Below are 27,578 nucleotides of genomic sequence, written 5' to 3'. Positions count from 1 at the left end.
TTATTTTTTATGTATCGGTGCTGTGTACTAAGTGACATGACGCATTCTGATTCGTCTCTGATAAATTCGCTGATCACACATAATAATTTTTTCTAAAATTGAGTGGTGCAAACACCTATAAAATAATCATAAAAAATTAAGAATGACACAAGTTGAAATAAAATATTTTTTTCTTGATTTATCATACGGAAGCACACAAGTAGACTAGTTATACGGTGAAGACTGAAGACACGTATTTTTTGATGTATTTTTTTTTTTGGGAATTATATATTTGGATATTGAAGAACCCATGACCTAGAAAGTCCACCGGCGTCTCCCGGTACATAACCATCAAGCTATAGTACAGACTGTGTCATATAACCGGAAACAGCGGGTGAATCGCCTTGAAGCCTTCACAGTTCCGACCATACAAATTTGCGTCATGAGTCCATTTCTCTGCTACTACTACCCCGTCGCAGCCCACGGTTCTCTGCCTCTTCCCATCTCATCTAGGATAGCGGAGTTCTGCACAAAGCGAGCTCGGCTTCTATTGGTTTGGTCTTCTTCGTCGAATCGCCATTTCCAGATCAATCAGGTTTTGACTTCCCGCTTACAGACTGGCCTTTCTGCATCTTTTCCTTGATTTAAGACGGGAACTTGGTTTTCCCTTGTTCAAATCACCATCTCCCGATCAATCTAAGGTTCTAAATTCTCCCCCACAGATCCGGCTTCCTGCTTCTTTTACTTCATTTAAGCTTTAATCGTTAGTCTACAACCAGTTCACTGTTAGATCTTAATCTAGCACTGGTTAAGCTTCATCTAGGCATTTGGGCTTTGCGGTTCGATGTCTAAAGCAGAGGGTCGTGTAAGAATGCTTGGCTTTTTATCGAAGTGCAAAGTTGGGGTTCTGGTGGTTATCTTCCTTCTGGTCGGATTCACTGCACTGTATGAGTTGCTGAAGCCGGTCCCTAATGGCTGCATCATGACCTACATGTATCCGACTTACATACCGATCTCGACGCCGGCCAATGAATCTTCGGACAAGTACGGGCTCTTCCTGTATCATGAAGGGTGGAAGAAAATAGACTTTATCGAGCATATTAAGAAGCTTGATGGAACCCCGGTTCTGTTCATTCCTGGAAATGGTGGTAGCTACAAGCAGGCAAGGCCATTGCTTTCATTTCGTATTTAACTCATTCTCTTCCTTATATGTCTAAATATGAACTTTATTATTTCTTTGATGCTTTCTTGGGTGGAATGGCTCAGTTGATTTATAGTGTTGGGTAATACAATGGGTGAGGTAGGCAGCATATGAGGAAGAAAGAAAACAGAATACAGTAGGATCTCAGCGGTTTAGGGATTGTGTTGAGTGTTGTACTGTGGCATTGTAGTGAGGGGATTGGTCTTTAGAGGAGTGTTTGCCCCATATGGAGGGTGGAAAGCGAGATGGATACGGAGAATCTCAAAACCGGGATTGCTACTTAATCACTTGTGCTCACACAGTTTAAACCTGTTCAATATAGTTGGAACCCTGCTTTAGAAATAAGAGGAAATCTCATTACAACAAACTCAATATAGTTGGAACCCTGCTTTAGAAATAAGAAGAAACCTCATTGCAACAATTTCTTAGCCCGTAAAAAAGATTTCATTCATCAAAATTAAAGTTCCAAATTACATTAGGCTAGTTATAATAATAGCTTTATGAAAAAGCAGTCCCTAATGGCATGAGAAGGCTATTTATAATAAAAACGTAATACAAAAGTGCCTTTTAAGATACATGTAATAAAACATTCAATAGATGTAAAAATATATTAGCTAAATTAAAATTGCAATAAAAAGACTCATTAAACTACTGAATTGATGTGGAATATCAACTCTCTTTGATTTGGAATTTTTTTAGTTGCCATCCAATGCAGTAAAATTGGACATCATTTCCTATTTCCTTGTTGGCTTGTTCAAGCTGTTGACCTACTAATAGTTTCTGGAAGTGGCTATGGATCTCCATTGATGATGGTGAGCTTGGTTTGGCATGAGATTGGAGGTCATAGGTGAAGGAAGTTGTGGCTCGACGGTTGGAAAGGAAGGATCTTGGGTGGCATTGGCTGGTTGCCTTGAAGAGTGAAAAAGTCTTGTGTAGGCTAGTAGGAGGTCGGAGGGGATCCAAATGTTGAAAGTTGGGAATCTGGGGATTTGATTTAAAAATTGTGAGGGTAGGTTGAGAAGAAGTAAATGATAGAGACAAAGTAGGGATCAACAATATATTTCTTTGCATCATCATATTTATCTATCTATATTGAAGGAGAATTTTTATAAATGAAATAATAAAAAGATCAATAGTTCCCAAGAACATGAAAGAACAAAAAGTTTGTCATACTATAGGGGCAGCTATGGAGTACTTGGGGCTTGTGAGTTAATGGAATGGATGGAGCTTGTTGGAATATAAGGTTTAGTAGACATTATGATGTAATCAAAAACTAGGAAAGACCCCCTAATTTTTTATTACCAAAACAAAACCTTACTAATCTTTAAAAACATGCATGGGATAAGAAAATACAACAAAGAAGAGACAACTTAGAAACTTTAAAACAAACTCTTACATTTCAAAACATATAAAAAGAACACATACAAACATAACGACACACTTACAACCTTCAAGACCAAATTTAAAACAACCTAAAAATGTTTTTCTTTCATTTAGAAGAGGATACAAGTGGAAGGGATACTTGTGGATAGAAGAAGGGATTAGAATCCAAGACGAAGGATAGGAGTAACTCGCAAGTTATCCCAAGATAGAGAAGAAGAAGTTGACAAAGCTCTCAAGCTTTTCCAAAAAAAACCTCTAAGGTTTTTATCCAAAAATTATCATCATCACAACTCTTTTATCATCTCAAATATCTCCTATTTATAGGACCAAAGAGGGTTGCCAAACAGCCCTCTTATCTTCATTAAATCACATTAAAGTATTTCCAAAAATATGTCTAGAAATTAGCCCAGATTTAATCCCAAAATAGCACTTGAAAAGCCACCAAAAAGGGGCAGCATTCACTCCTAAAACAACCACCGAATAGCCACTAAAACATTAATTAAAACCTATTAGATTTAGGGAAATGAAAGACCAACAACCATAACACATCAGACCCCAAATGGCACAGCAAAACAGAGAAGAGGGATTACGGGAACCAAGCAGAAAAGCCACGAAACCAAGCAGAAAAGCCACGGAATCAAGCAGCCAGCCGCGGAACCAAGCAGCCATCCGCGGAACCAAGCAGCCAGCGGCAAAACCAAAGGGGCAAGGCACAAGAAATTCACCAAGCACAGGAAACAAAGGGCCACAACACATAATCAACAAAAGCCCAAGAGAAATCGAGGAGACAAGGAGGAAAATGAGAAGGTAGTATGGGGAAGGGAAAGGGCCAATTCCACATAATAATGAGCTACCATTTTAGTTCAATAAATGAACTAAAAAATAGCTCATAATGAGCTAAATTTCAGCTCAAAGAATTAATGAGCTAGCAAGTCCAAGAGTAGTCAAAATCCAAAATTTAGGATTTGATTTGACACCCTCCCTTGCCTACATCACATTAGGAAGGGGTTGCTCCATTTGTTTGACCAAACTATTGATGTAGGCAAAAGGGCGTCTAAACATCTTGGGTTCTTTTGGTCTTTGGGTTACTGGTTGCCTCTTGGGTTGGGCCATGTCTGCTTTGGTTTTGAGCTAAATTCTTGGGAGCTACTTAGTTGTAGCTCATTATTGCTTGAGCTAAAGTTTAGCATATTAATATGAAAAGGTATTCTTTATGTTAGCTCATTATGTGGAGTTGGTTCCTTGCATTTTCTCCTTCTTTGTGTCTCCTCGGTTTCTTCATGTGCTGTTTCCCGTGGCTGCTTTTTCTCCCTTGCTAGGTGTTGGTTTCGGTCCCCTTTGTGTCCCTTCGATTTCTCCCTTGGCTGCTGTCCAGGTTCCCTATGTTGCCCCTTCGGTTCCTCCCTTGGCTGGCTGTCCCGTTGCTGCTTTTCTCTGGTTTCTGTGTGACTATTCATGTGCTATTTTGGAATAATTTTGGCCTATTTTTGGGCTGTTTGGCTGCTGTTTTTGGACAGCCAGCTGGCCCTCCTTGGTGGCTTTTTGGGGTGCTGTTCCTAACAGTCTTTTGGCCTTCTATATCCCCCATTTTAATGGGTTTAATTAATGATTATAGTGGCTGTTTGGCTGCCCCTTTTATCTTATATATATGTGATGTTTAGAGAGTTTTTTAGTGTGTTATGTGTGCTGAATTTTGGAACTAAACATGCGGGTTTCTATGATAGCTTGCGAGCTATGCCTTTTCTCTCCTTTTTCTTCTAGGAAAGCTTGCGAGCTTGTTCTCCTTCATCTCGGCTTCTTATCTCCTTCTTCTCTCCACAAGTATCGATGCCACTTGTATCCTTCTTCTCAATCCAAGAAAGTAAGTTTAGGTGTTTGTTTTATTTAAAAGTTTGTAAGCATCAAGAGTTGTAAGTGTCTTTCTATTATAAAAGTGAAGTTGTTTTTGGTTTAATTGCTGTATTTTGTCTATTTTGGGGTATTTTATGTAATTTCTTTTTATCCTAGGAAGAGTTTATTTTGCTTGCAAAAATTAGGGGCTTTTCCTAATTTTTTGTTTGCATCAATTTGGTATCAGAGCATGGTTGTCGTATGTGTCATGTATGTGAGTGTCATGTGAATTTTATTTTTGAGTCATGTTTTTTTTGAGTCATAGTCCATGCAATCAGCCTTCGGAAGCCTCATGTCAAGATTTGAAAGAGTCCCAAGGAGAATTTGACCCTGTCAAATTTACAAATGAACCAACTATTCAGGATGTTAAGATTCCAACTGTAGAAGGGGTTCCACCTTAGGGAGATTCAACAGACCCAATTCAAAATGAACTTTTCAAGATAGAAAGATTGATATACTTATGTAACGAGAAATTCGAGAAGAGCAAGCAACGACTTCAAGAACAAATTCTTCATGAAAAAGAATTGATTGAAAGGAAATACAAAGCTAAGATTAAAGAATTGGATTTGGCATATTCTACACAAATGAAAAAGTTAAAAGCAGCCTCATCGGGAGATGAGCTTTTTCAACCGGAGGAGAATTGATGTAGGAAAGGGGGGGGGGGGGGGGGGGGGGGGGAAAGGCATGAGAAACCTCCAAACCATAAAAACCCTGGGTGGCCCCAAGGTTGCCTCTCGGGTTGGGCCTTGGCTGCTTTGGTTTTGAGCTAAATTCTTAGGAGTTACTTAGTTCTAGCTCATTATTGCTTGAGCTTAAGTTTAGCTCATTAATATGAAAAGATATTCTTTATGTTAGCTCATTATGTGGAGTTGGTTCCTTGCCTTTTCCCCTTCTTTGTGTCTCATCGGTTTCTTCCTGTGCTATTTCCCGTGGCTGCGTTTTCTCCCTTGCTGGGTGCTGGTTCCGGTCCCCTTTTAGCCCCTTTGGTTTCTCCCCTGGCTGCTGTCCAGGTTTCCTATGTTGCCCCTTCGGTTCCTCCCTTGGCTGGCTTTCCATGGCTGCTTTTCTCTGGTTTCTGTGTGACTGTTCAGGTGCTGTTTTGGAATAATTCTGGCCTATTTTTGGGCGGTTTGGCTGCTGTTTTTGGACAGCCAGCTAGCTCTCCTTGGTGGCTTTTTGGGGTGCTGTTCCGAACAGTCTTTTGGCCTTCTATATCCCCCATTTTAATGGGTTTAATTAATGATTATATTGGCTGTTTGGCTGCCCCTTTTATCCTTTTTATTGTCCTAGGAAGAGTTTTCTTTTGCTTGCAAAAATTAGGGGCTTTTCCTAATTTTTGCTTGCATCAATTTGGTATTAGAGCAAGGTTAGTATATCCTAGGTTTATGAGTTGTGTTGTCATTTGAGTCTTGGTATCGAGTGAGTTTAAGTTTTGTTGAGTCTTCTTTTCTTTGTTTTCAAAAATCGGAAAAAGATAAAAACATTGATCCAATGGAAGAATGCAAGCTAAAAAATATTGAGGTGCCAATGGACAAATGGATTCCATTAGAAGGAGATTCAACAGATCCTCTTCACAACTAATTATACAGACTAGAGATGAAAGTACACTTGTGCACGGAGCAGTACATGAAAAAGAAGCGACTTCTACAAGATCAATTCAAATAAGAACGAGAAGAAATCCTGAAAAAGTACGATGCCAAAATTCAAGAGCTGGATGCGCTTCCTTCGACTCCTAGGAATAAAACTAAAACAACCTCATCGGGAGATGAGTTCTTTCAACCGGAGGAGAATTGATGTAGGCAAGGGGGGGTCTAAACATCTTGGGTTGTTTTGGTCTTTGGGTTGCTGGTCGCCTCTCGAGTTGGGCCATGGTTGCTTTGATTTTGAGCTAAATTCTTGGGAGCTACTTAGTTCTAGCTCATTATTGCTTGAGCTAAAGTTTAGCTCATTAATATGAAAAGATATTCTTTATGTTAGCTTATTATGTGGAGTTGGTTCCTTGCCTTTTCCCCTTCTTTGTGTCTCCTCGGTTTCTTCCCGTGATGTTTCCCGTGGCTGCTTTTTCTCCCTTGCTGGGTGCTGGTTCCGGTCTCCTTTGCGCCCCTTCGGTTTCTCCCCTGGCTGCTGTCTAGGTTCCCTGTGTTGCCCCTTCAGTTCCTCCCTTAACTGGTTGTCCCGCGGCTACTTTTCTCTGGTTTCTGTGTGACTATTTAGGTGCTGTTTTGGAATAATTCTTGCCTATTTTTGGGCTGTGAGGCTGCTGTTTTTGGACAACCAGCTAGCCCTCCTTGGTGGCTGTTTGGGGTGCTGTTCCTAACAGTCTTTTGGCCTTCTATATCCCCCATTTTAATGGGTTTAATTAATGATTATAGTGGATGTTTGGCTGCCCCTTTTATCCTATATATTTGTGATGTTTAGAGAGTTTTTAGTGAGTTATGTGACTGATTTTTGGAGTCTAAACCTGTGGGTTTCTTCGTGGAAAAGCTTGCGAGCTTGTTCCATTCCTCTCTTCTTCTAGTAAAGCTTGCGAGCTTCTCCTCCTTCGTCTCAGCTTCTTATCTCTTTCGTCTCTCCACAAGTTCCCTTCCACTTGTATCATTCTTCTCAAAGCGACGGATGAAATGCAGTTTTAGGAAGTTGTAAGTGTCCGTTTTATATGTTATAAACTTGTTGTTTTTGTTATTTCAAGAGTGTCTTTGTATCCTTTTTATTGTCCTAGGAAGAGTTTTCTTCTGCTTGCAAAAATTAGGGGTTATCTTAATTTTTGCTTGCATCAACTATCCTACTTATTGAGCCATCAAACCCAGCACCCACTTTCAAAGTTTAGTGATCATGGTATCTATATATACATTAAAATGGGATGAGTAATGATAACTTTGCTAGGATTTATCAACTTAAGATTATCTAAATATTTTTCATGTGATGGTGAAATAATTGATAATCATGCACATAATCATGATATGGTCTATACGTTGAGTTACTATGTAAATTTTTATATATACAACTATAAATGTAGTATGAAATAGAGTATAATTTAAAGTGCCTTGAGTGATGTTAGGTTCAATAGTCCACTAATATGATGTGGTAGATCTAACCATTTAGAGTAACTCATTGAATGGGTGTTATAATAGTTATTATTAGTCACAAGAGTTTTTTATACCAATAAAATTGTTCCATTTGGTGTTTAGGTTGCATTTGAATGAGCATTCATGGATGTAGGATTTTGCCATTGGAGTGGTTAGGGAACTTAAAGTTCCTTTCCTATGATGGGAGAGGCAATTGTTGTCAAGTGCACAATGTATTTGGTATGTGTATTGTAGAATAGTTCTAGATATAGATGTGCATGTGGTTGGGCACATTGTAATGCACAAAAAAGTATATACAAGATAGCTGAATTGTAGTTGTGTAACACAATAATTTTAGCTGGGTGCAGTGCGCAAGTAATAGTTAGCATGTGGGTGCTGAAGGATCATAATAAGGAGATGGTTTGTGTGATGTGGGTTACACGATGGGTAACACCCAAAAGGGGCATCTGGTAGGTTGTTTTTTAACAGGTGGGTGCGCAACATTGACTACAGGACACTAGGCACATAATTAGCGCTCAATTATTGCATAGGGTAGAAGCACTCTAGAGAGTGTGAGGGTGTGCAGGATTGCATGGACATGACAGCAAACACTCAAATGAGCCATGCAATTGTAATAGGACATGGGTGCACCGCGCTTGTGTAAGATTGTTGGGGTTTGACATTGGGCGTGGGTAGTATGTAATACGCTTGGGCAAAGCAGCTGGTCACAAAAGATGGATATGACAAATGTGAGATGCACTTGTCATGAAAATTATGTTTAGGCATATATATAAGCATTGGTGTAGGAAAGGAACCAAGGCCATATTGGTACATCAAAATTCCAACGTCATGATGTTGGTGTAGGCAGGCAGAGAAAACAATATATGGGATCAATAATGTTGGGAACAATCATGACAATTAAGTTTGTTAGCTTGTTTTTGGCAAAAGAATAGAGGACTCATTGGCTAGCAGGACGATATTAGCTTTGGAGCTATAAAGCAATGAAACAATCAAACAATGAATTGATCAAACAATGAATCGACACAACAAATACAACAAAAAGAGATACGAGATGGTCATTTTGTTGAACATGAAATTGGTGGTTGAGTGATCAAAACAACATTGAAGAAAAGTGAAGGAAGAAGGGCTTAAAGGAGAAGGGATGTTGAAGGCTAAATATCTTTATTCTTTAGTCAATTATGTAGTTGCAATCCCATGAGGATGAAATTGGCTAACAAGTTGCTTTGAATTTGGATTTCTTTTCTCCTGTATAACCTTTTAATAATAAATTTAATTTATATGAAAAAATATGCTTTGTGCTTCTCCATCTTGCTTGTGCATATTTTCCAATTATGTCATGAACAAGTTGGAAAATCTATTGAGCAACTTATATTTCTATTTGGAAGTATGATGATTTAATTCAAATAATATAATAAAGCACAATCATCAACTCAATTGAACAATAAAGTCTTTATCTTCCACGTCCTTGCTTTAGCTTTGGACCTTAAATAGATAGGTTGGTCACCATGGATAATGGGTGAGCTTGGTTTGGCAGGAATTGGAAAGGAAGGAGCTTGGGTGCTGGTTGTTGCTTATCTTGAAGATGGCATGAAGCTCGGGCATGATATTTGGAAGGAGGAGGTGGGGAGATGGTGGAAGAGGATCTATTGGATTTAGAAGGGGAATAGGGAAGGGAGGAGTATATTTTGAGAGGGAAAATGATAGGTTTGATAGGCGCATGTAGGGTGGGTGTGGCTGGTTGGTCCAAGTTAGATTTAATTTAATCCCTTTTATTATCTAATATATTTTGAGATGCCCTTTATCTTGAAGGGGCCTTTTATCAGGAGTTTAAAATATTTGAGGTAATTAAAAGACTACTTGTCCTAAGTATATGCCATAGGAGAAATGATATTCCTTTCTTATTAGGGAAGGGTCGATGACTTTTGATGATCTTGTATTATAGAAGACTATTTCTAATAATAGCCTTACAAGCTATTGATCATAATCTCTCTTTTGTTACTTTATATAAAAGTGCATAAAAATAACCTAAAAAACATTCAATAGAAGTGCAATTTCATGAAAACGAATTGACTCATTAAGCTAATTAATTGATAAGATCAATCAAGAGGATGGAGACCTTCAATTATCTCTAGCGGAAAGAACTAAGGACCTGAAAAAAATAGGCAGAGTAGCTAATTTGATGATGAAATAAGCAGCTAGTGAGCTAACATTTCAACTGTAGGAGCACTAGTGGAAGCATCTGAAAATCAAATGATGTCCTTGTATGATACAAATTTTTCTAGATCACCCAGCTGAATAAGATGGAAAATAAGTATATCAAAAACAGTAAGTTTGTATAGCTAGATGAATGATAGGAATAAACTAAAAGTGGAAAATGTGAAATAAAGAGAAAAATATGAATTTAGGAGCTTTATATGGATTTATGCGGAAGTAAGTTGCATTAGTGAGGAACTAGTGGGGTTGGAAGCTCTTTTCATGGACTATGATTTGGTGTTCATGCTATGCGACTTGATTTGCTGTAGGATTCTTTGAAGCTCCTTTTCCGAAATGATTCAACGAGGAAGGAGTTCAAAGTAGTTTCCTTGGTATTGATATGGCTGGTTATTTCAGTGCAGGAATATTCTTTTGATTTTCTTTGGATGATTTCAGATGAACAACAATATATGCTGAATGGTAGTAGAAGTCAATAACAGAAGAAAGGAAAATTTAGTAGCTTTTGTATAGATATTTCAACAAAATGATGGAGGGAGGGTCTAACCAATTCTAATGTAGGAAATCATATTCGACAAAACATGGTTTAACTGTTTTGTTATTAGCTTCGTCTAAAGTGGTTTGTAATAGTTTTAGATTTGGTTTTGATTTGGATGAGGCGAGATTACAGTGGGGTTAGGATTGTAATTAGTGTAGATTTGATTTTGAATTGGTAAAGATAAGGTTAGGTTTTTCTCGAAGCGGTTAAGGAGTTGCCTTGGATTAGTTTGATTCTGTTTTTGATTCTTAGGTTGTTTTGGTGGTTAACTAGGGTGGTTTGGTGATACATGTTGTTGTGATTGCCATGTAATGTTTGCTTGCGATGGTGCTATCTTAGCAACCAAAAATTCAACATTCGTGAAATAAATTAAATAATATAGAAAGCGGAATAAACAGTAGTGGTTCATTGGTGGAATTGCTGTTTGACATAAAGAATTAGGTGAAAAAATTGCTATGATATCCAATGATGCAAGCATTTTATTCAGGAAGAAAGAAAACATATTTAACATGTAAAATGATTATAATGTGGTAAATATGCTGTGGAACTGTGGATGGTGGCCAGGGGGTTGTGGAGAGGGAGAGGGCAAGTGGAAGCGTGATGGGATAAGGAGAAAATAAATGTAAGGTTGATTCACTTGACATGAGTCATTGGCGGCTTAGGGTGCGTTTGGGACGGCTTCACAGCTGCTTCGCTTTATAAAAATTTATTAAGTGCTCGTTTGGGGCATTGCGGCAGAACAAAGTTAAAAAAATTTCTGCGGCCCGTCGCTGCTTCTCGCGACCTTTCATTGCGTCCCGCGGTCCGCTGCGGGTCGCTGCTTTCCGCCGTTTCGAAGGGCATAAATGACTGAAAAGCCGGGTCGCTGCTTCTCCGATGCGCGCCGATTTGCCAAAGATCCCTCCACTCACTCATCGCTGCTTCTCCCGCATGCCTTCCTCCGACTCTGCCATCTTCTCTCCATTTCTCCCGGTTAAGTTTAGGATTCCTATTTAAATATGGGCTGCGATCCCCAGCATCAATCGCGGCTCTTAGATGAGTTGTGCGCCCTCCTTCTCACCTTTCGTTGCAATCCCCATTGTCGGAAAGGACGGCGTTTGAGATGGGCTTTAGTGACTTGCTGGGCTATTTAAGCTCATTATATGTGGTTAATGATTTCAGGTGCAGAGCCTCCCCCGTGAAGCTTCTTCGGTCATTAGTGTAGTTTGTTTTTGTAGCCTTTGACAGGCATTTGTTTTGTAGCTGAATGGCTATTGTATATATTCTTTTGGACGCTCCTTTTGACTGTATATATGTTGAAATGTGAATTATAGTAGTTGCCATATTTCTTTTCTTTAATGCAATTATCTCTGGATGTCTGTATTGATCCGAACGAGAAAGAGACGAAAAAGAAGAATGTCAGATGAATTCTTTCACTATTGATATCTGGGATGTTACAATGGGTGGGATAGGTAATGGTCGAGGCAAAAATTTTAATCTATGGGCACAAATTTTTATTTTTAAATACTTTTAAGCAAGTAGGGTAGCCAGAATTTTTTATTTATGGGCACAAATTTGTTATTTTTAAATACCTTCAAATTTTCATTCCAGCTTGAAATAAACATTTGGTTTAAATATGTATAAAGAAATAAAATAATTAGATTTTATATCAAAATTATTAACATAAAGAGTTAAAAAAATTAAATTTGAACAAATTTTATTCATCATCATATATGTAAGGGTAACGAGGTAATTTGTTGTAACAGCAGCAGCACAGCAGTTCGGCAGTAGTACTACCAAACAACATAGACTGATTTCTATACAGCAACTTAAGAAAGCAGCTTTATGTACAACAATTTCACAACCTGCTTTAGTAACAGCAGCAGCCGTCCCAAACGCACCCTTACTTTGACAATGCATTGCTTTGTGTAATGGATACCCTGCCTCATAAAGAGAAAAAAAAATCCATATGAAATTCTTTGACAACAAAATATATGTCATTCATTAACAAATAGTTGAGTTGTGGCTCCATGCCACTTTTCTCTATTTGAATTGATAACCTGAATCGTTCTTTAAATTGAGGGAAGATATTGATATATGAAACTTGTAGGATCAGATGAGTTCTTGAAGGAACATATTTTTTATTAACTTTTTGATGTACTTGTAAGTTGTAACATAATTATTTTATCAAAAAAAAAAAAGCCTAAATCAAATCACTAGTATATTTAGATAGGTTGATGCGGACATCAGTACGAAGATTTGGCGCATCTATCACAGGCGGCGTCGTAAATCGACGGCTATTATTTAAACCTTTAATTATTATTTATTTTTCTGAATTTTAGTTCTTAATTAATGTATTTTCTGTTTTACCCCTAGGATAGTTATGTGAGTGTCATGGCCCAAGGGGCAATTTTGTAATTTTTGATTTTTCTCATGTTGTGGCCTATATATAGGGCCTTAAGCTATTGTAATAGAGATGAAGAATTGATTTAAAAAAAATTTATGTCACACTTTTGTTCTTTGTGAGAGAGCGTTAGTGAGATTCTTATGGAGAGGAATCGGAGTCTTCACCAACCGCAGGATGGGTCCGGGCTCGTGAATTGAAGTCCCCTTGGAGAAGGGCAAAGCATCACCCGTCAGTCGTCGGAAGAGTCCGAGGCTCATGGTTCTTATTTTCTCTCTTTCATTTGTATCTCTTCTTTGTTTGGTTTCGTTCCTTCTTATTGTTCCTAGCCGTCGTCGTCATCCTCCAGCCACGTTCACCATCGTCGTCTCCTTTTTCCACCATAAGCCGCCGGCCACATCTCCCCAGAAAATCCTCCAAACCGCCGGCCATGGCTCCCTAGCCGCCGGCGTCATCCTTTCCCTCTCTCCTTGGTTTTCCTAATTAGGGGTGCATGATATTAGGAATTAATTTGAAATTCAAGTTGTTTGAAATTTGAAATTCAAATTTCTTTCCTAATTTATTGCATGCTATTTGAATTTCAAATTCAAAATTCAAATTTGCATTAGGAATTAAATGCCATGAATTCTTCTTAATGTAAATTCAATTGAATTTTAAATTCAAATCTAAGAGCATTAAATCACCTCATTACATCCCCTTCCCTGGCTTTGAAAACCGCCGGCCCTCTTCAATAGCCCAATCAATTTGAAATTAATATTTCCAAATCTGAGAATTTGTTTGACCGAAAATCCCAAGCCCACCTCCTTAATTCCGGCTCAGTAAAATTCCAAAGTTCAATCCTTTAATTATTTCCAAAACTGAGAAGTGAAATAAGGAAATACTTCCCAATTTTTTTCCGAATGCTACCTCCTTTTTCTTGGCAACGATCCAAGCTTTTCTCTGAGTCAATTCTCCAAGAGATAACGTCAAATTCTGTCCACGTATTTTCAGCCTCCTGAATTGGAATTAATTCCAACATCTGGCCACAATCAGCCGCCTCCTCCTTAATTGTGTTGCTTGGTATTTACTCAGTTTTACTTCCTATTTTATTGCCCAAATCAGTTCACTGATTTTGGGAATTGAAATCCATCAAATCCCTGTCATCCCGCCATTCCCTTCCTCTCCAAATTGCTCTAGGTAACGTCCCTAGGCAAGAACCCGTGGAGTGGATTTTCTTCTCAGCCTTTCTCTTCTAAATTAAGGCTAGGCTTCTCCTTCAATCTTCTCTAGACTCTTATCTACTGGAATCTGAGAAATTTTCTCAGGTTTTGAATAAAAACCTGAAGAAAATTTTCAGATTTTGTGAGACATTTGGAGTTTGTCCATCATCCATAGCAAAGTGTATTCCGTTCTACATCATAGGTTTTCAACCTAGTTGAAAAAAATCACCACCATCATCATCGACATTTTGCTTATCTCCACATTAACTACACTTCCAAGAGTGTTTGATCAAAAGGTCCAGCCTTGTCTAGATTGAACCTGGGCCGCTCGCTTGTAGCTGACTATTTTCTGGGCCAATTTAGCTTGGGCATTCCAGGATGCCCAAGGTCTGCTTAGGCTACTGGAACACAGATGCTGCAAGAGATGTCAGAAAGTTGCAGTGAGATTTTGCGGAGGCTTTACATTGCCCTTACTAGAGGAGAATGGATAGCAAATGGATTGGAGAAGAGTGATAAAAAAACTGATTTGGGGCATCTTGTAGCTTTGATGATGAAATTGGCAATATCATACCACACAGGTGGAACAGTGATACCGTACTTTGTGTTGACTAAACAACATCGAAGTGTGTGCTGATAGTGTATCATCTGATGAGTGAGAAAATAATCGTGACCCTTGGTGTGCTACTTCTACCATTGAAGAATATGTTGTATCCCTTTCAAGGCCGTTGAGGAAGATGATGCTTGAAGATAAGTCATCTAGGTTGCTAGTGGAAGAAAGATTGAGCAGTGGTACCTAGGGCTTGCACCAATTGTAATAGGTGGGATGTAGTTTATGGGGATTCTTCAGAGGCCTTGGCTTTGATGACCATCATTTTGCAAATCTAGTTCTGTTCAAGGCATTTAAATTCATGCAGGCTCCAATTTTGCCTTGCTACTTGATCCATGCTCATTGCGAGATTGGTGCAGATTCTTCTATCCATGCCAGTGGTAAATGCAATTTCAGCTTTTCTTTGGATGGGTTAAATTTAATATTTTGCTTAGTTGTATTTTATCTGTGAATATAAGTGCATTAAAGGTTTCTGTTTTGTGATCACTTCAGTATAATCAAATTGTTATTCAAAGCTTCTTGCCTCTCCTTGACATATATCTACTTTGCTTCATCCGCGTAAAATAGTCTTGAGAATTGGCTTCATGAATTACAAGTATGATGCATTCTGAACAAAACTTAATGCTCTTAATTAGTAGCTGCCAATACTTCTAAGCCTCAAAATTTTTTGTATGTTACTATTTTATATGAATCTTTATTTCCATATCACTTTTTTTCCAGGTTCGTTCCTTAGCTGCGGAATCTTCTAGAGCGTATGAAGGAGGACCACTTGAGGAAAATTTTTATCAAGAAGCATCATTTCTAAATGTTGACATTTCTAATTCTTTCAAGTACCCTACCAAATATAAACGTATGTTGGATTGGTTTGCCGTGGATCTTGAGGGGGAGCATTCTGCAATGGATGGACGAATACTCAAAGAGCATACTGAATATGTTGTATATTCTATCCATAGGGTAACTATTTTAATGTTAATTTTGTTTCTCTCATAAATGCCATGATTTAGAAGTTAGATTGGATTGGAAAAAAGGGCTTGTGATCAATTTATCTAATGGAAGGATACAAAAGTAATAGCTGGAGGTGCAAAAAAAAAAAACAACCGTTTGATGAAGTTGAAAATGGTTTAAAAACATAAAACTAAGGACAAGATTATGTAATATGGAATTCACTTGACAGCTGTTTATTCTCTGCAATATGTTTTGAGTTCTTTGCTCGGGAAGCTTATGACTCTTTATGAGGAAATAAATATTCCTTTTTCTGCCATTTTTTTGAAGATTTTAAACACCCAAATAATGTGGATATTCCATGCTTGTCCTGATCATTCTGATATTATGTAATTTGCAGATATTGGATTTGTATAAAGATTCTCGTGAAACAAGATCCCAAGAAGGAGCTGATGCCTCTGGAAGCTTGCCCAATAGTGTAATATTGGTCGGCCATTCTATGGGTGGATTTGTTGCTAGAGCTGCAGCAATTCACCCAGGCCTCCGAAAGTCAGCTATTGAGACTATTTTAACACTCTCCAGCCCTCACCAGTATGTTTCGCTTTATCTACTAGTGAAACCTTATTTTGTATTCTGAAATATCACTTAGTGTATAAATACTTCACGTTGCTTATCCAGGGCCCCTCCTGTTGCATTGCAGCCATCGTTGGGTCATTATTTTTCACAAGTTAATCATGAATGGAAAAAGGGGTTCATTCCGCAAGCCGGTCATTCTGGTCATACTTTATATGGCTCTAAACTCTCCCATGTTCTTGTTGTATCTGTATCTGGTGGATTTTATGATTACCAGGTTTGAACGTTCATATTGAACTCTTGTCTCTTATTTGTTTGATTTTGTAGTATTACCCCATATTGAATTTACATTCTTCTTTTTTTAACCATTGGTTTTACATTGTATTTTTTTTGATTATTTATACTTGAATTGCCGGGCAAGATTTTATAATTTATAAGGTTGTCTTTTTGGATTTGCCTCGATATTCATTGTGCCATCAATTTTTTTTGGTTACTATGGCACCTTATATGGGCTTGCAGGTCCCCATTCCTTTGGCAGGCTTGTAACTCATGGCATTAATAATAGATTTATTATCGCATAATTTTTTTTTAATGATATTTGTTTGTATTTAATAAAGTCTTTATCATTTTGTTTTTTGCCTCAAAATATCTAATTGATGTGAATCTACTGGTTTATGTCTTTCTTAGGTTCGGTCAAAGTTGGCTTCTTTGGATGGGATTGTTCCATCCACGAATGGCTTTATGATTAGTAGTTCAAGCATGAAGAATGTATGGCGTTCAATGGAGCACCAGACTATTCTGTGGTGCAATCAATTGGTCATCCAGGTTCGGCACACTATAATACTAGCGGGAGGGCCTTTTTTCTATTTATTTTTCGGTGGCTTGTTTTATGTTCTAAACATTTTGATGCTTTTTACAGCTATCACATACGCTTCTTACTCTGATAAATCCTGAAAATGGACAACCATTTACAAGTTTGGAGAAAAGGCTTCTTGTTTTTACTAGAATGCTACAAGGTGGTTTACCTCAGAGTTTGGGATTGATTAAGCTTGGAGAGTCATCATCAGCTTCTCAAAACCTTCCCATTGATCGTGTGAAGGATACTAGTCATACTTCAGGTATATGATTATTTTGTTGGATTTAAGTCCAAGGATTTCTTTTCAAGTCTTACCATAACTTGTCATGTCTAATTAAATTGTATCCAACGCATGGAACACAATCGCTGTCTTTGTTTTCCTCATATGTTATGTAAAAAAAAAGATGATATGTCACTTATAATCCTAAATGATGCATCTACACCTCCATGTCGGGCAATGATCTATGGACACATAATTACCTAGCGTATAGTAGCAACGATTTTATGGTTTGAATTTGGTTTTGAATTTTGAAATTCAAGATTTGAAATTTATCACCATGTACTTAAAACAAGTGATGGGGGAATGAAAACGAGCCCAATCAAGATCCCATGGTTCCTTCATTTTAGGCTGTCATGGTCCCTGGTCTACTTATTCAAAGGAGGTAGTCAACCCAACCTGATAGAAGAAACTTTGTCGGTAGCCATGTGTTATTTCATCCAAGAATACCTTGTAGACTTTGGGTGAATATTTGCCTAAGGTGGTGAATTTAAGTCAACCTTAGCTAACAGAGGGTTTTATATTTTATAGAGTGTACCTTATAATTCATTACTCAAGGGGCTTTTAACCATTAGGAAACATATGGACTTTGGCCGTGATCGTAATTTAGTGGTGCCATTTTGCAGCAAAACCACTAGTCAGAGGGCACGTGCCACGTTCCTGCTTGCGATAAATCAAATGAGCACGAATTGTAGTAATACATTCCACAAGACATTTGCCCTTTGTAAGCTAAAATTATTTTTCAATTCATCATCCTTTTCAAATCGTTGTGAAGTATGGATGGATTTTAGTTTTAAATTTTTGATGATTCAATTTCCCTTTAAATATTTATAATTTGATAGATATTAGATTTTGAAATTTTAATAGGCTTTCAAAATTGATCCCTCCGGTTGAAATTACATTCAATGCGGCCATCATCGGTTTGATATTAAAGTCACTTTTTAAATATTTGCATTTTTGTAAGAATTTAGAGAGCATTTAAAAATATGTAGTCCCCTTCGATTGAGATTCACTTTCAACACGGCCATCATTGGGGTGATTTTGCAATCACTTGAAAATATTTGTATTTTATAGGAATTTGGAGTCATTTGAAAGGCATGGTTCCATCATGTTGAGATTTTCTATCAACACCGCTATCATCGGGGTAATTTTCATTTTCAGCGAATCCATGAAGCATTCTCAAATCTTACATTTAGGAGTTTGACCTAAAGATCGGAGCATTTTCGGAATTTATTTTTGAATATTTAGGTATCCCTTATTGTCATCATTAACAATTTAGATTTGATCTTTCAAACATGGATGGAAGGATATAAGGCATACTCATTTAAGGTTATTAAAATCATTTGGCATTCTTTTGTAAAGTATATCAATAAGGCAGCCCTATGAATTGCTTAAATTCTTCCCTGTCATTATTTATGCGGTCTTCTTAAGGTCTATTATACGTTGTATTTTATGTATCTCCAAGTAGTATGTCCATAAGACCTAGACTACTTGATGCAATAAATCAAATCAATAAATAATTTGAGGGGCCCAATTCACTATTTCATTGGCCTTATAGATCGGCATAACCCTCTGTTATGCCAAAACAAGCATCATCAATTATCCAAAGTCCTCCTTTCAAAGAAGCAATGATGTATTTTATACTCAGAAAGGCAATACCCATGATCAATGGGGATTGACACAATTCACCCTTTTTCTCTCTCTTTGCAAAACAAAATATTTCCATCATGCATATTTGCATTAGCCAATCTTATATCTAATGTAGTGATCTTATGAATCTTCTCCACAGGAAATGCTCTTGGACTCATATCCTCATAACTCCTTCAATTTTCACACACATCTATATTCACCCAACATTGAAATCTATCACAGCACGATCAAATTGTTTCAAATGATTAAAATTACCACTCAGGCAATGTTAAATTGGTTGGTCAAGTTAGGCGATTTTTGGTCGAGTTTAGTTTGGGTAAAATATTTTTACCTATTTAATAAACATATCAGATTTAAGTTAAGCTGATTTGGGTCGGGTCAAATTAATGATGATTATATTCTTGCCATAAATGGATGATGAGATAATATGCATGATTTTTTTCATATTTGCATCATGAATATCAACTTATGTGATGATGACTCTACTCGAAATGTACCTCAAAATCTTATCAAACTAATAAGTTTTTTCTTTACCTATAAATATCTGAATTTTGTTGCAGCCTTCTTATTCTGCATCAAATATCATTGTTAAAATTGCTTTATTTTATGAATTGAAGTTATCTTTCATGGATAAAAAACGTTGTATCATCAACCGCGAAGTTTGAAGGTGAAATCCCACCCAGCTGATCCATTTCTCTCTTGTAATTTCATCAACCCATTCTCTTCCATCCAACTTCGCAGGTTTATTTTTTAATTTTGATCTCAGTTTTGGATATGTGATATAAATTTCATAAATAAAGTTACAGTTGAAGATTTTAACCTGTCACCAGCTATAGAAAACCACGAACAATATAATATTATCTCTTGTGGATTCAATGACATTAAGGTTTAGGTTTACTTCGCCACCCAATGTCTTGATCCATGCTTTTTCTTGTGCTCATATGATGTAGATTTATAGTTGGATTTGCTTCCTCAATTATTTTCCTGTATGAATTACATTTTACATATCATATTATAAACCCAAATAAATCATCTAAGGATTGAATTATTTTTTGCATTTTATTTACGCGTCAGTAAGTTTTATGGTTTTGCTTTACACCCTGCATTAGATATCTATGCCATCTTATACCACAAAGATTTAATATACCACTTGAAACTACATAATATTTCTAGCAATTACTTTTTCAATAATTTTACCATATATATTATATTGAACAATGTCTTGATTATTTTTCTTTCCTTGTGACTTATCTGATTATCTATACATGAAATAATGAAATCATAATATGTTAACCTAGCTGCAGGATTGCAAATTGATGGATTTTCTTTTTGCCCGCCATCTTTTCACTGGAGAGGTGATGTTCTTGAGAAAGATCTCTCCATTCACTCAACTTCTGTCACGGTGTTGGCCATGGATGGGAGAAGGCGGTGGTTGGACATAAGAAATCAGGTTTGGCTAACTTGATCTCCTGAGTAATCTTTGGCATGTGACTCTTGGTTTCTCTTGCATGAATTGAATGGACTTATATGCACGGTATTGCTTTTATATGTCACATTTCTTTTTCTTAACTACTACAATGCTTTCATTTAAGTGATATCGTTGCTCTCACTGTATTGTATGCTGCATTTCTGTTGCCACCATACGAAAACTATGGCCTTCTGGTTAGGACTTAATCAAATCATTTCTTTTCTACAGAGTTCAAATGGCAAAGACCACTTCATATTTGTAACAAATCTTGCTCCGTGTTCTGGGGTTAGGCTTCACCTTTGGCCAGAGAAGCGTAGGTCGTTGACAGGAGATAAACTGTCAAGTGAAAAAGGAGTCCTGGAGGTGACTTCAAAAATGGCCTACATTCCAACTGGACCTGCTCCAAGGCAGGTACAAGCTCTGACTTTATTGCTTCTTTTTTTGGGTTTCTTGAATGTGCTAAATGAATAAGTTTTTGTCAATTATAGTTTCTAATTCTCTGCTTAGGTCCATCCCTATAGGATTTTTAGTTCAGAGTTATTTACTTTTAGTTTTTAAAGATTTATATAATAGATTATATTATAAGGAGAGCAAAAGATGTATATATAAGTTAGTCAAATCAAGAGATATGAGAAGTAAATATTTAGTTCAATTGAAATGCATTAAGGGTAAATATGAAAAAGTGTTTTTATTAGAAGAGGATATTCAACTTTTTTTTTTGGATATTCAACATAGGTGGATGAGATATTTCGATAAGCTTTTCAATGAATATTGCGAAACTTCGATTGACTTTAGTGACCTTAACACCCTAAATGAAAATAAAGATTTTTATATTTATCCTCATATTAGTAAAACCGAAGTTAGAGAGGCTTTAAAGAAAATGAAGTGTAGAAAAGCTATTGGACTTGATGATATTCCAATAGAGGTGTGGAAATGCTTAGGAGATGAAGGAACTTTTTTGCTTACTAAACTTTTTAATATAATTTTGAAGACTAAAAAGATACAAATGAGTGGAGTGTGTTGATTCCAATTTTTAAGAATAAAGGTGATGCACAAAAGTGCGAATTATAGAGGAATTAAGTTGATGCGACATACATTAAAACTATAGGAGAGTTATTGAGCATATGTTACGACGTGATACTAATGTTTCTCAAAATTAATTTGGATTTATGCCAGGTAGGTCTACTATGGAAGCTATACATTTATTTATAAGTTTGATGGAGAAGTATAGAGAGAATAAAGATGATCTATATATGATATTTATTGATTTAGAGAAAGCATAGAATAAAGGTCCAACAAAAGTGCTCTGGAGAGTTCTAGAAAAGAAAATAATTAATAATGTTTATTTTCAAGTTATTAAGGACATGTATGCAGGAGTGGCTATTTGTGTTCGAACACAAGGTGTTTTGACCAAGCATTTTTCTTTTTCAGTTGGATTACATCAATGAACAGCTTTAAGCCCATATATTTTTGCTTTAGTCATGGATGTTTTTACTAGACATTTGCAAGAGGATGTACCTTGGTGTATGTTTTTTGCTGAAGATGTTCTTCGTGTTGATAAAACTAGAGAGGGAATTGAAGGAAAACCTGAATTATGGAGGTCAACCTTAGAGTCCAAATGTTTTCATTTGAGTAGATCTAAAACCTAATCCATGGAGTGTAATTTTTGTAGTAATAGATCTAGTGGGGGGATTGTGACCTTGGACGATCAATTATTTTTTCATTAAAAGAATACACGTTTTTTATATCTCAGGTTTATTGTTCAAAATGTTAGTGAAATAGATGGGGATATTATTAATAGAATTCAAGATGATGGTTGAAGTGGAGGAATGCATCAGACCTGCTGTGTGATAGAAAAGTATCCCTCACACTTAAGGGAAAATTCTATAAGATGGTGGTGAGACCTGCAATGCTTTATGGTGCAGAATGTTGGCTATTAAAGAGAAGTATAAAATTAAGTGTTGTAGAGATGAGGATGCTCTGGTGGATGAGTGGCTTTACTCTTAGAGATAGAATGCGAAATGAGTATATGTGAAAGGTTGGAGTAGCTCCAGTGACAAATAAGATTAGATAGTGTTGCCTTAAATGGTTTGGTCACATAAAACGTTGGCCTTCCAATGCCCGGTTAGGGGAGTAGATGTATTAGATTTGACCTATGTTAAGAAAGTAAAGGTAGATCTAAAAAAACTTAGTTATAAAGTATGAGAAATTATATTTTTTTTATTAAATTTAAATGAGAATTTGACTCTTAATATGACACAATGGAGAAAAATGATTCATGTAGCTGACCCAATGTAGTGGGATAAAGGCTTGATGATGTTGTTGTTGCTTGTTATTTACTTATTCATTTTATGAGGTGCAAATTGAATGGGATGGTATTCCAGTGATCCAATAATCTTCTATTTTTTATCAGATTGAACCAGGAAGCCAGACTGAGCAAGCACCTCCATCTTCTATTCTGATATTAACACCTGAAGAAATGCAAGAATATCAGTTCCTAACTATTTCTGTTGCTCCACGGCTGGTACTATTTTATTTTTGTCAATAAGATCCATGCTCCCTACTTACCTTTTAAATTTGATTTGTTTGGAATCTGTTACATAGACATACTATAGAATTTTATGGTGGAAACTCTACTTAATTACACTGAATTGTGAGTGTTGTTCAGAATTTTGACAACTATAATTTGATGTATGAGCTGGTCGAATATTCTAGAAATGGATTCTGTTGGCATAACTTCATCATTGTCCTTCTCCAGACTGTTTCAGGCCGCCCTCCTCCAGCTGTATCTATGGCAGTTGGACAATTCTTCAATCCAAAGGATGGAGAGAGGGAATTCTCTCCCAGCTTGCTGCTCCGCACTACCTACTCTGAGGAGGTACGCCCTTGTGATTATAATTGAAGGATATTTGTAAAATTTTATGTCTTTATACTGATTTATTGCTCTTTATCTACAAACAAACCGAAAATATTTTGTTTAATTTTACGAAGTCATTATTGAGCAGCCTGTGTATCTATTGGCATGCAGGAAATGCTTTTGAAGGAGGATCATAATCTTGCTTTGAATTTCTCATTCTCTGTAAGCCTAGGTATTTTGCCTGTGACTGTATCATTGCAAACAGAAGGCTGTGGATTGAAAGACTCTGCTGATCATGTGGATCAAAGCAGTAAGCTTTGCTGACGTTCATTTTTTAACCTATCTTAATTTCTGGTTATTGTGAGCTTGAACGTTTTATATGGATCCGTTAAAAGTCTGTTCTCACCATCTGCAGTAGTTTAGTACTATTAGGAGAACTTGATAAGTCAGGTGAGTACAGAGCATCCCGAGCTGAGGACCTACTCCAAGTTGGTTTTAGCCCGCCATGGATTAAATTATTAGAATGGTAGTGGAGATTAAACTAAACAACTAGGAAACATATTCTCCATTATTTAGTAAAACAAACAAAGAAGTCAAGCCATTTGCTAACTTGTGTGAATTAATCACATATTGACAATATAATTCAATTTAAGTGGCCTCTTACTGACGTATGTCCTTCAGAATTTTTCATCTTCAATAAATCCTTTTGGTCTCTTATTCATTAAAATACATTTATTTGCAGATGAAAGCATGTAAAAAACTATCATAAAATAAATGGTTAGGGAATTACCTTCTCAAAATTTATTTAGGCTATTGCTTTCTCCTTCGTGCTTTGCTCATAAAACACTAGAAGCAATTTTATGGTGTTTTGTGTAATCAAGAGATGATTACTCTAGAGGAAATGGAGTGGCATCTTTTGAATATAATGTTACTAAAAATAGATTCAAGTGGTTTGGACTAGTGCAACAATGTGTAGAAATGTACATGTTATGTGAGTTGATTAAATCAATATCGAATGATTCATAGGAAAGTGGGCAGGCCTAATATCACATGAATATAATTGTTTAAAATGATTTTCAAATAGTAGGTTTAATATCTAAACAATATTCAACAAGAATTTATGAAAAATGAGAATTAACAATGCGAACCTCAAATAGTTGGGATAAGGCAAATGATGATGGTGATGATGATTCACCTGCTTTACTTGGCAACATAACACAACAAAAGATGACAATGCCAAGCAAAGCCTTAGTTTGGCAAGCCACCTACCACATTTCAGTTCTTTTCTTGCGTTTGGGTGAATTGTACATGTTGTATTTCTTGAACATTATCCTTTCATATGACCTATGATGGTCAGGTTTAGTGCAACTTCTTCTTGTGATGAACTATAGTTAAATTACCTAGTTAACTACATTTAAAATGCCTACTTATTTGATGCAGGCAAAAAAATAAAATAAAATTTTTCAAATGGGCATTTATTGATGGGCTGTTTTGTCACCTATTGGGCTTGGCCCATTATCCCTTTGCTGTTTTGTGTTTGGAGTTCTCAGCCTTGGGATTTTTTTGGGGCTGCCATGCCTCCTTGGTGGCTGTTTTAGCTGCTGGATGCGTGGGATTTTGGGCTGGCCAAGCCTTTTTCTTGGTGTTTGTTTGGCTCTTGGTTGTTTCGATCTTGCCTGTTCGGTTTGTGGTGCTGCCGTGCCTTTTCTCTTGAGTTTTCCTCTGGTCTAGTTGGCTGTTTTGGGCTGCTGTTTTGGGTGTCTTTTGAGTTCCTTTTCCTATTTATATGGACTACTTTGCTGCAGTTTAGAGAATTGAAATGTAATAATTTTTGGAAAGAAAACTTGAGGGTTTTGTAATAGCTTGCGAGCTATTGTCTTCTACCTCCCTCTCTCTTAAACTTCGTCTTGGACTTCTAACCTCTTTCTTCTCTCCACGGTTTCCACTCCACAAGTATCCTTCTTCTCAAACTTTTATAAGTTGTGTTGTGTCTAGAGTTCTATTACAAGTTGTAAGATTTTTTTTTTATTTGAAGTTGAAAGTAGTTTGTTTGTTTCTTTGTTATGTGTCTTTGAAAGTTTCTTGTTTGTGTTTCTTTTTATTCCCATCATTATTGCTGAAGATGCCTTAACTTTTGCAGCTATGCTTGATAATTTCCTTTGAGCATTGATATATTTTAAGTTTTGTACACAAATAAACATTCAAGCTAGATGTATAAAGAGTGAATATAATAAAATCTTAATTAAAAAGAAACATTAGATATACATTAAAATGCTATTTAGAAAATTATTTAAGGGGACTTTTCGGGAGTGAATTTCTTTATGAAAGCAAAGAGAACCTGATGCAAGCAATACTAGAAAAGAGACAAATTGGAGAACACCAGGACAAGACTTAAACCAAACTCAATTCATATAAAGCTTGCAAACATCCAAACAAACTTAAGAGAAACAAAAGCCAAATCGAAGGAAACAAAATAAGAAAATAAAAACGCTATCCTCAGTAAAACCGTCTAGCGGTCTCCTCACATGCAACGAAAGTAGGAATTTAAAAAAAAATGTGCTTAGGCTTGCAAACCAAGGGTCAACCACTGCAAAATAGTCCAACGTCCTTTCCAAAATCCTCCGGCAAATGTCTCCAAACTTCAGTCAACATACACTTCCAAAGCTCAAGAAGAATGATACAAGTGGAGTGGAACTTGCGTAGAGAAGAAGGGGATGAAACAAGCTCTCAAGCTTTTCCAATAAGAAACCCTCAGGTTTTTGTAGAGTTTTTACTCACAATTTCAACAACCTATTCCATGCCAAAACATCTTCATTTTATAGGCAAAAGAGAGGAACCAAACAGTCATAACACCTCCAACCAAACCAATTAGATTTAGGGAAATGAAAGGCCAACAGTCACAACACATCAGCCCCCATTCGGTATAGGAAACAGAGAAGAGAAGGCCACCGGAAACCAAGCAAGCAACGACGGGAAACCCAGCCATCAAGGTAACCGAGGAGCCAGCACAGAGAACGGAACATATGCACGGGAAAACAGCCAGGCGCCACGGGAACAGAAAAGGCCAAGATATTAATGAGCTACTAAACTTCAGCTCAAGCAACTTAGGGAACAAGCTCAAAACCGAATGCTCCAAAACAGCTAACCCGAGAACCACCAGCGGCCAGGGACCAATCGAGCCAGCAAACTAAAGATCTACCAAGTCATATGCACTACCTACCATGATCATTGGATGCTTTCCCATCATTGGATAGCTAAAAAAGAAAAGAAAATAAAATTGAAAATAAAATATACTATTGTTTAAACAAAATAAAAAGTACATAAATTCTTGATAGCATAAAAAATACAATAAAACATAAATAAACCAAAAATAACTGAATGCATCATAACTGAATCGGGAAATGCATTATAAATTCACAAAAAAATTGTAACTGAATTTGCATTCAGGAAGAGGAATTAAGGTAAAGTTTCAGGCATTGTTGGTATATCTGTTCATATTAAGAGTTATGAGATTCAAGGGAGTAGTTTATTAAACAAATCTTTTTAGTAAACCCCTAAAGTTAGGAAATGCTGAGTGGTAGAGGAGCTTCATTTTTTTACCAATGTTAAAAACAAAGTAGATTTTTCAGGAGTGTGATGATATAGACTATAAAATTTTTGAGTTATGTTATAATGTTATGAGGAATGGTTTATGCACGTTGTCTTATAAAATTCTCCTTGATATTAGAGAATCAATTTGGTTTCATGCTAGGAAGATTTTTCATGAAGGTGATTTTTAGTAAAATAATTAGTGAAAACATATGAAGATCACATATAAAGCACAATAAAATGATCTTCATATGTTTTCGTGGTCTTGAAAATTTCTATCAATCAGTGCCCAAGATTGACTTGATTAATATTAACAAGAAAATATATACGATAGTCATGCTCAAATTCTTAAATGCATGTTTGGTGGAGTTAGACTTGCGAAGTAATTTGGAGTGATAAAATGGGTTTTAGCTATAGAAGGCTTACATCAATGATCGATTTTAACTTTTATATTTTCTTTGTGTTTGTTACGAGAATGTTTACTAAACATATTTATAGTTGGTTCCTTGGCTACTTTTTTTTTTAAAGCAATATTGATATGTGAAGCCTCCTAGAGCGAAAAGTTGGAATATAGTGGAAAGTTTTTTAAGATAACCGAATTTAAGTACATTATATGCATGTTTAGTGGTGAAGTTGATAATTATTAAAAAATATTCTTGTAACATCAAATGATACCTAGGATTGATTGGTTTAAGTATCATGGTCCTATTATACAAAAGAAAGGGGATACAGTTGAGGGCATATTTTTGAGAGTTATAGTGTGGTGGTTTAAAGGAATATTTTATAAAAGTGCAATTAAGCTGCTGTGCTATTTGAGTAACAAGTTTTGGGCAAGAAAACCGTCACTGCCAATCTGAATGCATTTCAGTTAGGCTTTTGTCTTCTCTTCT

The 27,578-nt window shown here is 36.5% G+C and overlaps 1 protein-coding gene across 8 annotated transcripts in view; it reads left to right on the top strand.

Moving 5' to 3' along the window:
* The first annotated feature begins 402 nt into the window (after nucleotides 1–402).
* LOC110110005 overlaps nucleotides 403–27,578 on the top strand; it is a 57,737-nt gene continuing 30,561 nt past the window's right edge. For 3 of the 8 annotated variants that reach the window (XM_020841278.2, XM_020841276.2, XM_020841272.2), the window contains exons 1-11: nucleotides 407–1,141; nucleotides 15,198–15,431; nucleotides 15,820–16,010; nucleotides 16,098–16,269; nucleotides 16,680–16,817; nucleotides 16,912–17,110; nucleotides 20,074–20,225; nucleotides 20,472–20,654; nucleotides 22,657–22,767; nucleotides 23,002–23,121; nucleotides 23,272–23,410. In XM_020841278.2, the coding sequence (XP_020696937.1) occupies nucleotides 824–1,141; nucleotides 15,198–15,431; nucleotides 15,820–16,010; nucleotides 16,098–16,269; nucleotides 16,680–16,817; nucleotides 16,912–17,110; nucleotides 20,074–20,225; nucleotides 20,472–20,654; nucleotides 22,657–22,767; nucleotides 23,002–23,121; nucleotides 23,272–23,410 (1,957 nt within the window). In that variant the 5' untranslated portion in view covers nucleotides 407–823. Of the gene's footprint in view, nucleotides 1,142–15,197; nucleotides 15,432–15,819; nucleotides 16,011–16,097; nucleotides 16,270–16,679; nucleotides 16,818–16,911; nucleotides 17,111–20,073; nucleotides 20,226–20,471; nucleotides 20,655–22,656; nucleotides 22,768–23,001; nucleotides 23,122–23,271; nucleotides 23,411–27,578 lie in introns of all 8 variants that reach the window. The other 5 variants (XM_020841273.2, XM_020841274.2, XR_003703284.1 and 2 more) reach the window with 5 other exon arrangements.

Source organism: Dendrobium catenatum, unplaced genomic scaffold, assembly GCF_001605985.2.
Source record: "Dendrobium catenatum unplaced genomic scaffold, ASM160598v2 fragScaff_scaffold_1676, whole genome shotgun sequence".
Taxonomy (NCBI): Eukaryota; Viridiplantae; Streptophyta; class Magnoliopsida; order Asparagales; family Orchidaceae; genus Dendrobium; species Dendrobium catenatum.
Note: the sequence above shows the minus strand (reverse complement) of the source record. Positions and strands in the feature narration are given on the sequence as shown.